The following is a 14,537-nucleotide window of genomic DNA, read 5'->3' on the forward strand; positions in this document are numbered from 1 at the left end:
ACAGTGGTTATTCGTGCTTTCCTACCGCCTTCAGTTCTTCTGCCCCTAATTCCACATCTTCACATCCTACCCATTACTCAAAATGCATTTTAAATGTCCCCATCATTGGAACATACTGTATAGCACAGGGAACTCTACCTAATGCACTGTGTTAACCTAAATGGGAGGGAAATCCAAAAGGGAGGGGATATCTGTATGTGTATGGCTGATTCATTTTGTAGTGCAGTGGAGGCTAATACAACATTGTAAATAAACCATACTCCAATAAAAATTAATAAATAATAAATAAATGAATAAATAAATGTCCCCACCATTATTCATGAAACATTTTATTTATCACCAAATTATAGACTACCTGTAAGTAATTTTACTCTGGGTATTACTTCTATTATAACTTTGACCAACTTCTGACTTAAATATTTTTGTTTGCCTATCTCTCACCCTTATTTGGAGACAGTGAATATACAAACTTATGGCCTAGCACCGCAGCATGCTCACAGGAGGCAGTTAATAAGCATTCACGTAATGAATAAATATTTGTTAAATGAACAAATATGAATGTGAATGGTATGGGATCTCATAGGGATATATGAGAGAAAATTCAGAAAGCAATTGTTCTGTATGCAACACAAGAAGATTATTTTCATTTGGTTTAAACATGAAATTGCAATTAATATTAAAATATTAAAAATGTTATTTTATGATATTTTAGATCTTTGCTGGAAAATAGAGTAGTTTAAAAACAAGTAACTGTTGTAAAATATGATAGACTGAGGAATTTTCAAACGTTTAACAAGAGGACAGATTTTTATAATGTTATATAGATATGCACTTTGGGTTGAATTTAATAATTCTAACGAATAAAACCAATGTTAATTTTTTTAAATGTCGGCATCATAGAATCATCTCTAACTGCAAATTACAATTACAAGAAAATGGCTAAATGAAAATGCATCTCTGCTCTAAACTTCCATGCCACCTTATCTGGTTCCTCTTATTTTCTAGCTGGCATTACTTAGTCTTATACTCACTGTAAGTATTTTGAGGACATGTAGACAATGTGTACTGAAACGGGCTCACACCTGCTCTCACCAACAGTTTAATACTCAGAAATTTTGCAAGCCATTTGTTAAACTGTTGGTAGCTTGAAATTGGTCATGGTAGGTACATTTATACAACAGAAATCAGGAAACACCACAAATCAAGATACTTTAAAAAATATATTTTTAATCATCTTTAACTTCTCCACACCTCATTTTCTCTACTTGTAATATGTAGTGAGGAGAGGTGGGACAGCTCCTACCTCAAGACTGCTGTAAGGACTGAACAAAATAACCCACATAAAAGGCTGTGTCTAGTGTCTGGCATATCGTGTGTGCCAACCAAATATTAGAATCATTCTCCATACCCCATCACAGTGCCTTGCAAGTAGTAAATCCCCCAATAAATACTCAGTTGTTAAATGACAAATGAAATCAAGAATTTCAATGGAATATTTTAAGATATGTTAACACTGATAGCAGTCCCAGGTTAACAATAGGACAGATCATTACCAGGAACATAAGCTCTTTACTTATAAATAACCCAGACTTTTTTTCTTTGCCTCTTCCTGCTCTAAATCAATTGATACATAGATTTTATCTCGAAAATTTCTAGTAATATTCAGTTAGATAAAAATTCTAGATATATTTTCTAGATAAGTATAGATCTAGAGAGATATAGATACAGATCTTTGTTTCCTTCTGCATTTCTCTCCCATTCTGATTCAGTCTAAAGTGCCTCCCTTTCTCCTTGTTCTTTTTAGTTTATTTCATAATGCAAAATATATAATTTATGCCTCACTTTGTTCCAGAAAACATTTGTTGTGAATAATAGATAACTTGGTTTCATGTTTAGCGAATAAGCTTTTTAAATTTCTCCAAGGAAACAAAATAAAGTAGCTTTTTACCACATCTTTCATTGATCCTGTGCTCCTGTTTCACTGGCCCTTTCCTTTAGGAAAAGACAAAATTAAGTTTCCAAGCACAAAGTTGAAAACCAAATTATCATGAATTCCAGACACTTTCCAAAAAGGAACACAAGAGATATCCTTATCCTTTAAGGTTGATGTCACCCTCATATCTCTTTACCTACCTCACTGCAATCCTAATATGGTGTTTCTTTAGCTATAAGGCTGCTTCCAATAACTGTTTAAAGATCTGCTATAGCTTCATTTGCTTGCTAAAAAACAAAACCAAAAAATTGAAACAACTAATTAATTGCAACTAATTAGTTGTTTCAATTTTTTGGTTTTGCTCTAATTAGTTGCAAAAACAGACTGGAAAATGATTTACTCCAGATGGTTTGGAATAAAACTCTAATTGCTCAAATGTAAATTTATTCATCTAATATAAGTTTTTCCTTACTTAGCTACACAGAGACTTTTTTTAATGGAGGAAAAAGTAAAATATTGGCTTAGTAATAAAACTAAGATGACCATTTGCCCTAGAATATACAAATCCTGTCCATTTCTGGTTTAAAAATACAGAGGCTGAAACAAATAGCACACCCACAAGGCACTGGCTGATGCAAGCACTTTGTTTAGTGAAATATCTACTGCGATGTTGGTCTACCCTTATCCAAGACCATGTCAATGACATAGTGTGTGACAGGAGGGACTTCCTCCAGAAGTAGAAATAAGGTGGGTGAGTCAGAAATTAAAATTCTAACTAGCCTGCAGGCATCTGCATCTGTAAGATGAAGCAATACATTGTATTTGATTCACCTCCTGGTCTGTTTCCAAAGGACACTGTCAAACACAATGATTCTTTTTGCCAACAGCTGTCACCACCAAGTCAGCTATCCTTTGTATTTTCTCTTTGTGTTTGAATACAGACAGAGAGCAGATGGCTGGACTCAGTGCCAGGGCAAAGGTAAAATTAGTTGTCTCACCTAAAGAGGTACTGCCAGACTTCATTAAGACAAAAGTCCCAGCAACAAATACCTACAAAATCTAGGGTCTAGAAAACACAATCTGAACTTCCTGTTTAATTTACCAAGTAAAAACAAAAAACCCACTTTTGAGGAAAACTTAATTAATTTGCTAAGAGGTGATGAGAAGACTCACAGATTTCATCTTCAGAGAGAAGTGGTTTCCCGTGTCATCAACTCTGTAATTTTCAGGCTCTGTAAAAAAGCACATTATGTTCAATGTTCCTCTAAGCTGAGGTCACGGGTGAATTCCAGAATATAAAATATCATCTTTCAGAGCTAAAACTTTACTAAAGCAAATAGGTTTTAAAAATATTTGACTAAAAAAACACTGCAAATTAAAATTACAAGGGGGGCTTCCTTGGTGGCGCAGTGGTTGAGAGTCCGCCTGCCTATGCAGGGGACATGGGTTCGTGCCCCAGTCCAGGAAGATCCCATATGCCGTCGAGCAGCTAGGCCCGTGAGCCATGGCGGCTGAGCCTGCGCGTCCGGAGCCTGTGCTCCGCAACAGGAGAGGGAGGCCACAACAGTGAGAGGCCCCCGTACCGCAAATAAATAAATAAATAAATAACAAGGGAACAGCTAAATGAAAGGTGAGACTTTCCAACTGAGGGGATTAAAGCTAGAATCAGAATTAGAGAAGGAAATTCAGAGCTGCAAGATACAACCAGTCACTTATTAACCACATAGTGTAGTTATAATATATAACTGGCAGTGGAAGAGTTAGAATTAGAATGACACGAAAAAAACCCTCCTACTATTACAAAGAAAGTTTGATCTCCCATAAAAATAAACTTTTAGCCTTCTATTGTTAAGCTGAAAGGTTCTGCCATTCAAACAGCCACCTATTTTGCCTCTTCTCAGTGGCACAGGAATAGAGAATTTTGTTGCCTCCATTTACTTATTTAAAATGCCTACAAGATAAAGAGAATAGAAATCTCTTCTATGGCCCTTCATAGATTGGTGATTTTCTCTACACTTTGATTGGTACCAAGACAGAGACAGAATCACATATGCAATTGATTTCTATTATTCAGCCCCCTCTCTCAGGTAACTCAAAATTAGTAAAATCACAGTAATAGGAGTTGACTGTCACAAGGCAGAGACCTCAGTAGCCTAAGAGACTGTTCTCAGTAGTCAGGCTTCAGGACTAGGAGACCCAGCACTGAGATGAAGATTTCTTTTGAGGCAGAATAATTATCTATTGTTTTTACAAAGCCCAAGGGCACAGACCTAAAAAAAAAAAAAAAACGAAACCACCACCAACAAAAAAAAACTCTCAAGTTAAATAATGCCCTTACTTACGTAAATTACTATATTTTCAAATAAAAATTGTATGTATATTTTTAATCCCGTTATTTCTAATCCTTTATTTCCTCCATAGCAGCTGGAAGAAAGGCAGTTTCTGAATATGGCTAAGATTTTTCAAAACAAATGGTGAGAAACTTTGTCTTTAGAGGCAGTTTCAGACCTGGGCCCAAATCACACTCTACCACTCATACATGTGGGGTATGTGAAAAAAATTACTTAATTTATCTGAACTTCAATTCCTGAATCTTGTACAACAGAGATAATATTGCCTACTTCATGGAGTTGAAATTAGATGAGAAATGTATATAGTATTTAGTATATTGCCTAGAAATGTGCTGTCCAATACAGCAGGCACTAACTACATGTGGCTATTTAAATTTATTTATTTATTTTTATTTTTGGCTCTGTTGGGACTTCGTTGCTGCGTGCAGGCTTTCTCTAGTTGCAGCGAGCGGGGGCTACTCTTTGTTGTGGTGGGCGGGCTTCTCATTGCGGTGGCTTCTCTTGCTGTGGAGCATAGGCTCTAGGCACACGGGCTCAGTAGTTGTGGCTCGCGGGCTCTACAGCGCAGGCTCAGTAGCTGTGGCGCAGGGGCTTAGTTGCTCCACAGCATGTGGGATCTTCCCGGACCAGGGCTCAAACCTGTGTCCCCTACATTGGCAGGCGGATTCTTAACCACTGCACCACCAGGGAAGCCCAATGTGGCTATTTAAATCAAATTTAAATTAATTAAAGTTAAATAAAATTTAAAAATCTGTTCTACAGCACACTAGGTATATTCCAGTAACCAATAATCACATGTGGCTGGAAAGAACATTTTTATCATCACAGAAATTTTTGAACATTGCTAAAGAATCTAGTAAGTGCTCAATAAATGTTCATTTGATCTGTTTGGCAATTTTTTCTCCTCCTCTACAGTTCCTCTAAGTTCTCAGGCCTCCCAAGTTATCTCCTTATCATGAAGGAAAGCAATATGATAAGACATATATGTGTTTATCATTTTTTTCTCTCCCAGGAATACTGGAGTTCTGAAAGAGCACTGCAAGGAGAAAGCAATGCTTACCACAAATGGGAAAAATTCTAACGATGGAGGTTTCAGGCATTACAGCAGACACTGGGGAAGGTCCTTCTGGACTATGAGTGTGGGGAGAGAAAAAGAATCTCCATAGTACCCCTCAGTTCATACCCAAAGATCCACCTACTCATAGCAACAACGTAGACTTTAACACACTAACTCTTACTGAGAAAATGGAAAACAAAAAGGTTTTTTACTCTGTAGGATTCTTTTCACACCAAATTTTGGCTGAAATATCTAAAAATAAGTATGAATCATCAGCATTTCCCCAGAGCTACTTTAACCAAGTTAGTCTTGGGCACTTGAGTAGAATTCTTTGCATTAGTTTTTGTGTCCTTCGGATTCATTTCCTTTCTCCTTCCAAATACCAGAATTGGAGCTGGGAAGATACTAGAGAAAAAATGCTAATAGGAGTCTAGAAAGTTAAGAAATGAGGAATTACAAGAAGCTGAAATTTAGAAGCTGAAATTCTAAGAATTCTAATCTCAGATGATACTTGGGGGTATCTGATGAAATTATCCTATAGACCCTTGTAGATCTGGGCTTAAATGTTCTGGGTAAATTTCTCTGTAGCAGGACATTTGTGGTACTAAACTTCAAAGGATACACATCTTTCCTTTCAAAACTACAAGTAGAAGAGGCTGGCCTCTGTACTTCATTATAAATGGAGAGAGGAAACATCTAGTACTGTTAAAAAAAAAAACATGATGGGGAATTCCCTGGCAGTCCAGTGGTTAGGATTTGGTGCTTTCACTGCCAAGGCCCGGGTTCGATCCCTGGTGAGGCAACTAAGATCCTGCAGGCCACTCAGCATGGCAAAGAAAAAGAAGAAAAAGATGTTCTGCCTACAGGTGGTATCCTTATAGGTAATAAGCAAAGCTTCCTTCCTAAGTCAAAATAAAAATGTGTGAACATAACTCATTGAAAGGCTATGCCTTTCTAGATCAAGCTGAAAACAGAGCAAGTCTGTTGTCATAGTCTTGGTAATAACAGTTGAACACACCTGATAACAAATTTGATCATAGGTCTTTGGTGAGTGAAATTATTCCTTGCTGATACATTTTAGGTTAAATAAATACATAATTGGCTTCTTTCACCTCTACACCTATTATCAAACAATCCCCATTTGATTGCATACTTTTATGAGTTAATATTCTATAATCATCAATCCTGGGTATTTACTTTACAACTAAAGTACTTACACTAACAACATTCTGATTGTGATTATATCTTGATGTTTTTTGTTGTCATATCAGTGAGAGAAATTATGGATTTCATTAAACCACGATGCAATGATAAAAACATCGGACAAGAGGCAAGCTTTTTATTCTGCTGAAAACATATTTACTAGCAGTCCAAACTCAAAAACATAAACTACTATCCTTTGGAAAGCATAAGTAACACAGGATCATGATTTTGTAAAATATAACTCTCAACTTATTTTAATCAATTGCCATATTGTCTCTTATTGCACAATGATCCACATGCAGTATACTCTGACATAAAACCTTAGGTACTAAAAAGACATTTTTTCTGTCCAGTTTACTTTCTATTTTGCTGTCTTTTTACAATATTGGGCATATAGTAGTACTATAACTACTAGCTATTATCGCTATATTATTATCCCTTCCACTAGACAGAAATTTCATATTTTTTACTACTTTTTGATGTAAATTTTTATTCACATTATTTTGAGGAGACGTTCTTTAGTGAAGACACATCAGCAAGACAAAGTGTTAAAAAAGCATAGCTTACCAACTTTTTAAATGAACAAAAATTCATAACATCAACTTCTGTACAGAGCAATAGCAGCTGATTATACAGCCCAAACTTTCTAATAATAATAATGCTAATAGAGGCATACCTCATTTTACTGCACTTCGCTTCATCGAGCTTCGCAGATACTGTGTTTTTTACAAAATTGAAGGTTTGTGGCAACCTGCATCAAGCAAGTCTATCGGCGCCATATTTCCAATAGCATTTGCTCACACCATGTCTCTGTGTCACATTTTGGTAATTCTCACAATATTTCAAACTTTTTCAATACTATTGTATTTGTTACAGTGATCTATGATCAGTGACCTTTGATGTTACTATTGTAATTGTTTGGGGGTGCCATTAAACACACCCAAATAAGACAGTGAACTTAACTGCTAAATGTGTGTGTTCTGACTACTCCCTAAATGGACATTCCTCCATCTTTCTCCCTCCCCTCTGGCCTCCCTATTCCCTGAGATAGAACAATATTGAAATTAGGCCAATTAATAAAGCTACAATGACCTCAAAGCTTTCAAATGAAGAGTCACACATCTCTCACTTTAAATCAAAAGCGAGAAATGATTAAGTTTAGTCAGGAAGGCATGTAGAAAGATGAGATAAGCTAGGCCTTTTGCGCCAGACAATTTGCTAAGATATTAATGCAAAAGAAAAGTTCTAGAAGGAAATTAAAAGTGCTACTCCAGTGAACACAAATGATAAGAAAGTGAAACAGCTTTATTGCTAATATGGGAAAAGTGTGATTGGTCTGGATAGAAGATCCGGCCAGCCACGACATTCCCTTAAGTTAAAGCCTAATCTCTTCAATTCTATGAAGGGTGAGAGGGGTAAGGAAGCTGCAGAAGAAAAGTTTGATGACGTCTAAGGAAAGAAGCCATCTCCATAACACAAAAGTTCAAGGCAAAGCCGCAAGTGCTAATGAAGAAGTTGCAGCAAGTTATCCAGAAGATCTAGCTAAGATAATTACTGAAGGTGGCTACACTAAACAATACATTTTCAATGGAGACAAAATAGTCTCATATTGGAAGAAGTTGCCATCTAGGACTTCAATAGCTAGAGAGGACAAGTCAATGCCTGGCTTCAAAGCTTCAAAAGATAGGCTGACTCTCTTGTTAGGGGCTAATGCAGCTGGTGACTTGAAGTTGAAGCCAGTACTCATTTACCATTCCAAAAATCCTAAAACCCTTGAGAAATATGCTAAAACCACTCTGCCTGTGCTCTACAAATGGAAAAACAAAGGCTGGATGACAGCACATCTGTTTACACCATGGTTTACTGAATATTTTAAGTAGGTTGAGACCTACTCTGACTACTTTTTTGGTCAGAAAATAAAATTCCTTTTAAAATATTACTGCTCATTGACAATGCACCTTCCCACCCAAGAGCTCTGATGGAGATGTACCACAGGATTGTTGTTCTCATTCCTGCCAACACAACATCCATTCTGCAGCCCACAGATCAAGGAGTAATTTTGACTTTCAAGTCTTATTAAGAAATATGTTCTGTAACGCATAGCTGCCATAGATAGTGATTCCTCTGATGGATACAGGCAAAATAAACTGAAAAACTTCTCTAAAGGGTTCACCATTCCAGATGCCATTAAGAACATTCCTAATTCCTGGGAAAAGGGCAAAATATCAACATTAACAGGAGTTTCCAAGAAGTTGATTCCAACTCTCCTGATGACTTTGAGGGGTTCAAGACTTCAGGGGAGGAAGAAGCTATAGATGTAGGGGAAATAGCAAGAGAACTAGAGTTAGAAGTGGAGCCTGAAGGTGTGCCTGCATTCTTCTGATAAAATTTTAAAAGGGTGAGGAGTTGCTTCTTATGGATGAGCAAAGAAAGCGGTCTCTTGAAAGGAAGAGATGGAATCTACTCCTGGTGAAGATGCAGTGAAGATTTTTGAAATGACAACACAGGATTTAGAATATGACATAAACTTAGTTGATGAAGCAGTTGGAGGATGTGAGAGGATTGACTCCAACTTTGAAGGAAGTTCTACTGTGAGCAAAATGCTATCAAACATCATAACATGCTACAGAGAAATCGTTCATGAAAGGAAGAGTCAATCGATGCAGAAAACTTTATCATTGTCTTATTTTAAGAAACTCCACAGCCACCACAACCACCCTGATGAATCCCAGCCATCAACATCAGGGCAAGACCTTCCACAAGCAAAAAGATTACAAGTCGCTGAAGCCTCAAATAATGGTTAGCATTTCTTAGCTGTTAAGTATTTTTAAAGTAAGGTACGTACATTTTTTAGAAATAAAGCTATTGTACACTTAATAGACTACAGTATAGTGTAAACATAACTTTTATATGCACTGGGAAACCAAAAAATTCGTGTGACTCACTTGTGATATACAGTTTATTGCAGTGGCCTGGAAATGAACCCGCAATATCTCCTAAGTATGCCTGTAATAATGCCATCATTTTCACTGGTCAAAATTCTTTGACTAAAGTAGCAGAAAACACTGACTTAACCTAAATCCAAAGAAAGAATTTGTTATAAGAATATGAATATGTTGTGTGAATCAAAAAGTGACTGGAACAAGAAATGAACAGGCATCAAGAACTAAAAAGTCCTCTCTCCTTGTTACTCATCTGCTCTATTTTTCTCTTGGAAGACTGACTTTTCTCTGCTTCTTTATCAATATACTGAATAAAGCTACCTCTCGGCTTCCAAATTATAAATAGTTTTAGCTGTTTCTTCGTCGCAACTAATCAAGTGAATCTGATTGGTCTAGCTTGAATCAGGTGTGCATCCAGAGGTCAAAAGTCTGGGCCAAGGCTTAGGGGTTGTGTAATATAAATATGACTGCAGTGAGCTCACCCCAAGAGATGGGCTGTGTAGGGGTGGCATGTTCTCAGAAATGAAATATTCAACAAGTTGGGCAGAAACCCTCCAAAGTATCAACTACTATGTTTTATTCTCTTCAAAATGATGTCATTTACACAATTTTCTTTGATGAGAGGATCTAGTGCTTATGCTAGGCCTAGTTAATATCGGGTAGTGATAGTTATTATTAGGAAGCTAAGATGTTCCAAACTATTTTATTCATGCTATCATTAACACCAATAAATATATAATTTCTGCTAACTTTAGACCTTTCATCACTGACTGTAAAGTATATCCCAGATTAAGCTCAGATAATGCTAGTGAGGTTTAATGAAAGAATGGCTTCTGAATACAAAATCATGCAAAACTTCATTAAAACACTGGCCAAAAAAGCCTAAGGAAAACATGTCAGTTAAAGGCCATTCTTGTTAAAAAACAGGAAGGTCATATGGTCATACTCCATAATTTAGCTAAAGATAATTGAATATATAAAATGTTAGAGTTTTACTATATTGCATTTTCTTTTTCTTTAATTTTTAAATTTATTGTTGACCAGATTATTTTCTTTCCTGCCAGTGAAAAAGCCAAAAGAAATCTGAATAATCACTATAATAATCAGGTCCAAGCCTTATTTATAACAGTCAATTTGGGCAACTCATTACTGTCCACGGATACATTTTTTTTCACCAAGTAGCTATAATGGTTTTAAGAACAAATTTTGAAGATTCGGGCTCCCAGTAGGCGAAGAACAGGTGTCTGGAGGAAATAAGATAGGTTTTTAGACCTGGAAAAAATGAAAGACTGACTGCTTGGCACGCTGAAGATTGGTTATATCAGCCTGCAAACACCCTCTCATTATTTTAATATCACACTTATATAAAATACTTTGGGACCCTTTGCCAGAAAGATAAAAACAAATTAAACTGAAGGCAGGACATGAACTGAATATCTTATTCTGGAAGCACCATCACTGACAGCTTTAGAAAAAAAAAATAGAATGGATCCTTCAAAACACTTTTTCCAAAGGGCAAACAATATTACCAAGAGTCAAAAAGAAAAACAGCATAATAAGCAGCGAGTGTGGTTCTCCTCACTGCTCATATAATTCCATCTTAACATTCTTATAGTTCTTATTAATTTCTGGGTGTATACAGTTCTTTGTTTACTGGATTGGAAGCTCTCCTTGGACACTATGTCTTCTTCATGGTACATTCCCCAAATTGGCAAATGTAGCACTGTGCACGTACTCAGTGTTCAAAAATGTTTCTTAAAATGAAAGGACAGCATGTTCTTTGGATTTCTGCAAAATTCCTTCATTGTTTACAATTCCTGAAAAATGAAATGAACCTGACCTCTATCCAACATGAAAATACTCTTTTCTCTACACATGCCTTTATTCCTTTACTCCTGCTACTCCTTCTGCCTGCAATGCCCCTTCCTAATCTCATAAATCCTACTCATTCTTCAAGGCCTATGGCAAGTAGTCCCTTCTCCATGAAGCTTTCTCTGATCTTCCCAGCTACAAGTAATCTTTCCTTCTGTTGAAGTTCCACTTTACCTAAACCTTCCTTACATCCCTCAATTATACTATAGCCAGTTGCATTACCTAAGTAACTATCTCCTAAGTTAGAGCAAGTACACAGCCATGTCTGATAAACTATTTACTAGGTGACTACCTTCAAGCCTATGGTTCCAGTGGGGTTTAAGGCTTCTAATTCAGGATGATCCCACACCCTATTAATAAGGATCTCCTCTTGCATTTGAGCCATCCTCTGGGAAGACAAGGAACACTCCAAGGCAGTTTTGTAACCTACTGTGTAATAACCTACCGTGTGATAACTGCCTGTGTGCACTATTCCCAAAGAACATCTGAAGCCTCTGTGCTGGCAGGGTGTGACCTTCTGAGTGAACCTAATGACACGTGCGGCTTATGAGAGTCCTGTGAGTCGGAACATTTAGTTGAATCTAAAATGACCCTTGATGAACCATTTCAATAAGGTTTCAAGTATTAATAGCTTATTATGAAAATTAAATGAATTAGTATATGTAAAATTCTTAAATGGTGTCTGGCACATAGTAATAACTCAATGAATGTTACCTACTGTTGCCCATAGTCAGAAACCAGCCAAGTAGAACTATGAATTTAGACATGTCTGATTCCAGACCCTAGGTACCATTACTCCTTGGTACTTTTCTACATAAAATCAATTTCCTGTCTCCTTCCCTCTAAAGCTGCTCTCAAAAATGGGTTTTTATATCAGACATGCGTACTTCAGTGCAAAATTAAGTGACTTTTTTACGTGCACGGATACACATCATAAGCCAGATCCAAGTGTCTATTCCCAAACCTATTTGCTTCCGAACAAATATTTGTGTCCCCCTAAAGTTCAGATGTTGAAGCCGTAATATGATGGTGTTTGGAGGTGGGACCTTTCATGTCATGAAGGTACAACCCCATGATGGGATTAGTATCCTTATAAGGAGAGGAAGATAGCTAACCCTTTCTGTTTCCCCACATAGGGATACAAAGAGAAGGCAGCCATCTGCAAACAAGGAATAGAGACTTCACTAAGAAGCCAGCAAGGCCGGCACCCCCATCTCGGACTTCCAGCTTCCAGAACTGTGAGAAATAAATGTTTGTTGTTTAAGCCACCCAGTCTATGGTATTCTGTTATAGCAGCCCAAACTAAGTCACTGTTAAATGCCAGATACAATTTATTATAATAGCTGAGGGAATAATGATGAACTATGAGTGTAAAGAGATTCCCCCACACAAGAAAACTAAGTAACATACTCTGGAAAGACTTGACAAAAAGGCAAATCACTAATAAAAAATGTTTTGCTATTGAAGTAACTGTAAGAAAAGTTTAAAAGACTGGGGGGGGGGGGGGGAAACAGACTATGAACTCTGATTGCTGCAGTATCTTTTAGTTCCTGCCCCACTTTAGAGACACCCAAACTGGAACTCAAAGTAACCATGACATGGAATTCTAATCGGTAGACCCACAAAACAAACAAACAGAAAACCCCATCACCTTGGCCCTATATCAAAAGACTTGTAAATAAATGTACCAAAAATTACAGTTGACCCTTGAACAACACAGGGGTAGGGGAACCGACCCTCTGCACAGTTGAAAATCCATGTATAACTTTATAGGAGGCCCTCCATATCCATGGTTCTGCATCTGTGGATTCAGTCAACTGTGGATTGTGTAGCACTGTGGTATTTATTGGAAAAAAATCAACATATAAGTGGACCTGGGCAGTTCAAACCCATGTTGTTCAAGGGGCAACTGTATTTAAGTTAAAACAAAATGTTTCTATCTCCCTCTCCATGTCTCTTTCTCTGTATCTCTCTGTCTGTCTCTTCCTATGTATATATAATTTTTACAACTTCAATAGAAGAGCTTTCCCTATGAGTATACTAAAGAGTTGCTGGAACTATGCAAACCACTTACAGAGTAAAATGGGAGAACAAAGAAAAGGGTAACCAATGCTATGGGAAACAGGGTCAGTAAAGATACAGAGAAGGGGACACTTGAGCTGAGTGGGCAGACAGTATGGGGAAAAGGCACTGGCGACCCAAGTACAATATGAACAAAGGTGGCAGAAGCCCAAGCAACATGGCTTGTTGACAAAACATAAATAGAACAAGACTTTCGAAACAGAGACTAACGAAACAGGTAGGATCTGGATCTTCAAGGAACTGATAAGCCATAATATAGAAGAAGGTGGACTTTGAGAGAAACATGGAGCAAACACAGGGTTTTAAGCAGCAAAATACTGTAATTGGACGTGCATGCTCAAAAGATCATTGTAGAAGCAGCAGTAAGGGAATGTGAGGGTATGGAGAATGTTAAATTTGAAAAATATCACTTCAAGAGTTCAAGCAAGGGGCTTCCCTGGTGGCGCAGTGTTTGAGAGTCCGCCTGCCGATGCAGGGGACGCGGGTTTGTGCCCCGTCCGGGAAGATCCCACATGCCGCGGAGCGGCTGGGCCCGTGAGCCATGGCCGCTGAGCCTGCGCGTCCGGAGCCTGTGCTCCGCAACGGGAGAGGCCACAACAGTGAGAGGCCCGCGTACCGCAAAAAAAAAAAAAAAGAGTTCAAGCAAGGAACAAGAGCCTGAGAGTGAGAAGAAATGAAAATGAAAAACATTATGAAAGTAGAATCAACAAGATTTGGCCAGGAAATTCTTGGCTACGGCACTCTAGGGAGAGGAAAGAATTCAGGAAAATGCTTTGGTGTGTTACTTTGGTAGCTCTGGAGATCATGGATAACTTATTCTCCTACATTATTTTAAAGGGGTAAAAGAAAGATGTGAAGAATAAGTCAACTCAGGTCACTTTGAACTTAAGGCGCATATAAGACAGAAAATAGAAACCATAACCGCATATCCATCTCCAGCTGGGCTGGAGATGAAGACCTAATACTTTGTGATAGTATCTGAAGCCAGGGAGTGGATGCTATTACTGAGGAACCCAGAGAAGGTGAGAAAGTGGCCCGGGGAAGAAACCTGAGTGACACCCGCCCCCATTTCAGAGTCAGGCCCGAGAACGACAGGA

The 14,537-nt window shown here is 37.7% G+C and overlaps 1 protein-coding gene across 2 annotated transcripts in view; it reads right to left on the bottom strand.

Moving 5' to 3' along the window:
- Nucleotides 1-14,537, bottom strand: part of SUMF1 (sulfatase modifying factor 1) — a 372,466-nt gene that overhangs the window by 217,944 nt on the left and 139,985 nt on the right. For both annotated transcript variants that reach the window (XR_004528608.2, XM_073787582.1), the window contains exon 9: nt 3,107-3,165. Coding sequence is in view for 1 of the 2 variants with exons in the window: in XM_073787582.1 (XP_073643683.1) it covers nt 3,118-3,165 (48 nt within the window). In the remaining variant the exon portion in view is untranslated. The remainder of the gene's footprint in view (nt 1-3,106; nt 3,166-14,537) is intronic.

The sequence above is a fragment of the Tursiops truncatus genome, chromosome 10 (assembly GCF_011762595.2).
Source record: "Tursiops truncatus isolate mTurTru1 chromosome 10, mTurTru1.mat.Y, whole genome shotgun sequence".
NCBI classification, from domain to species: domain Eukaryota; kingdom Metazoa; phylum Chordata; class Mammalia; order Artiodactyla; family Delphinidae; genus Tursiops; species Tursiops truncatus.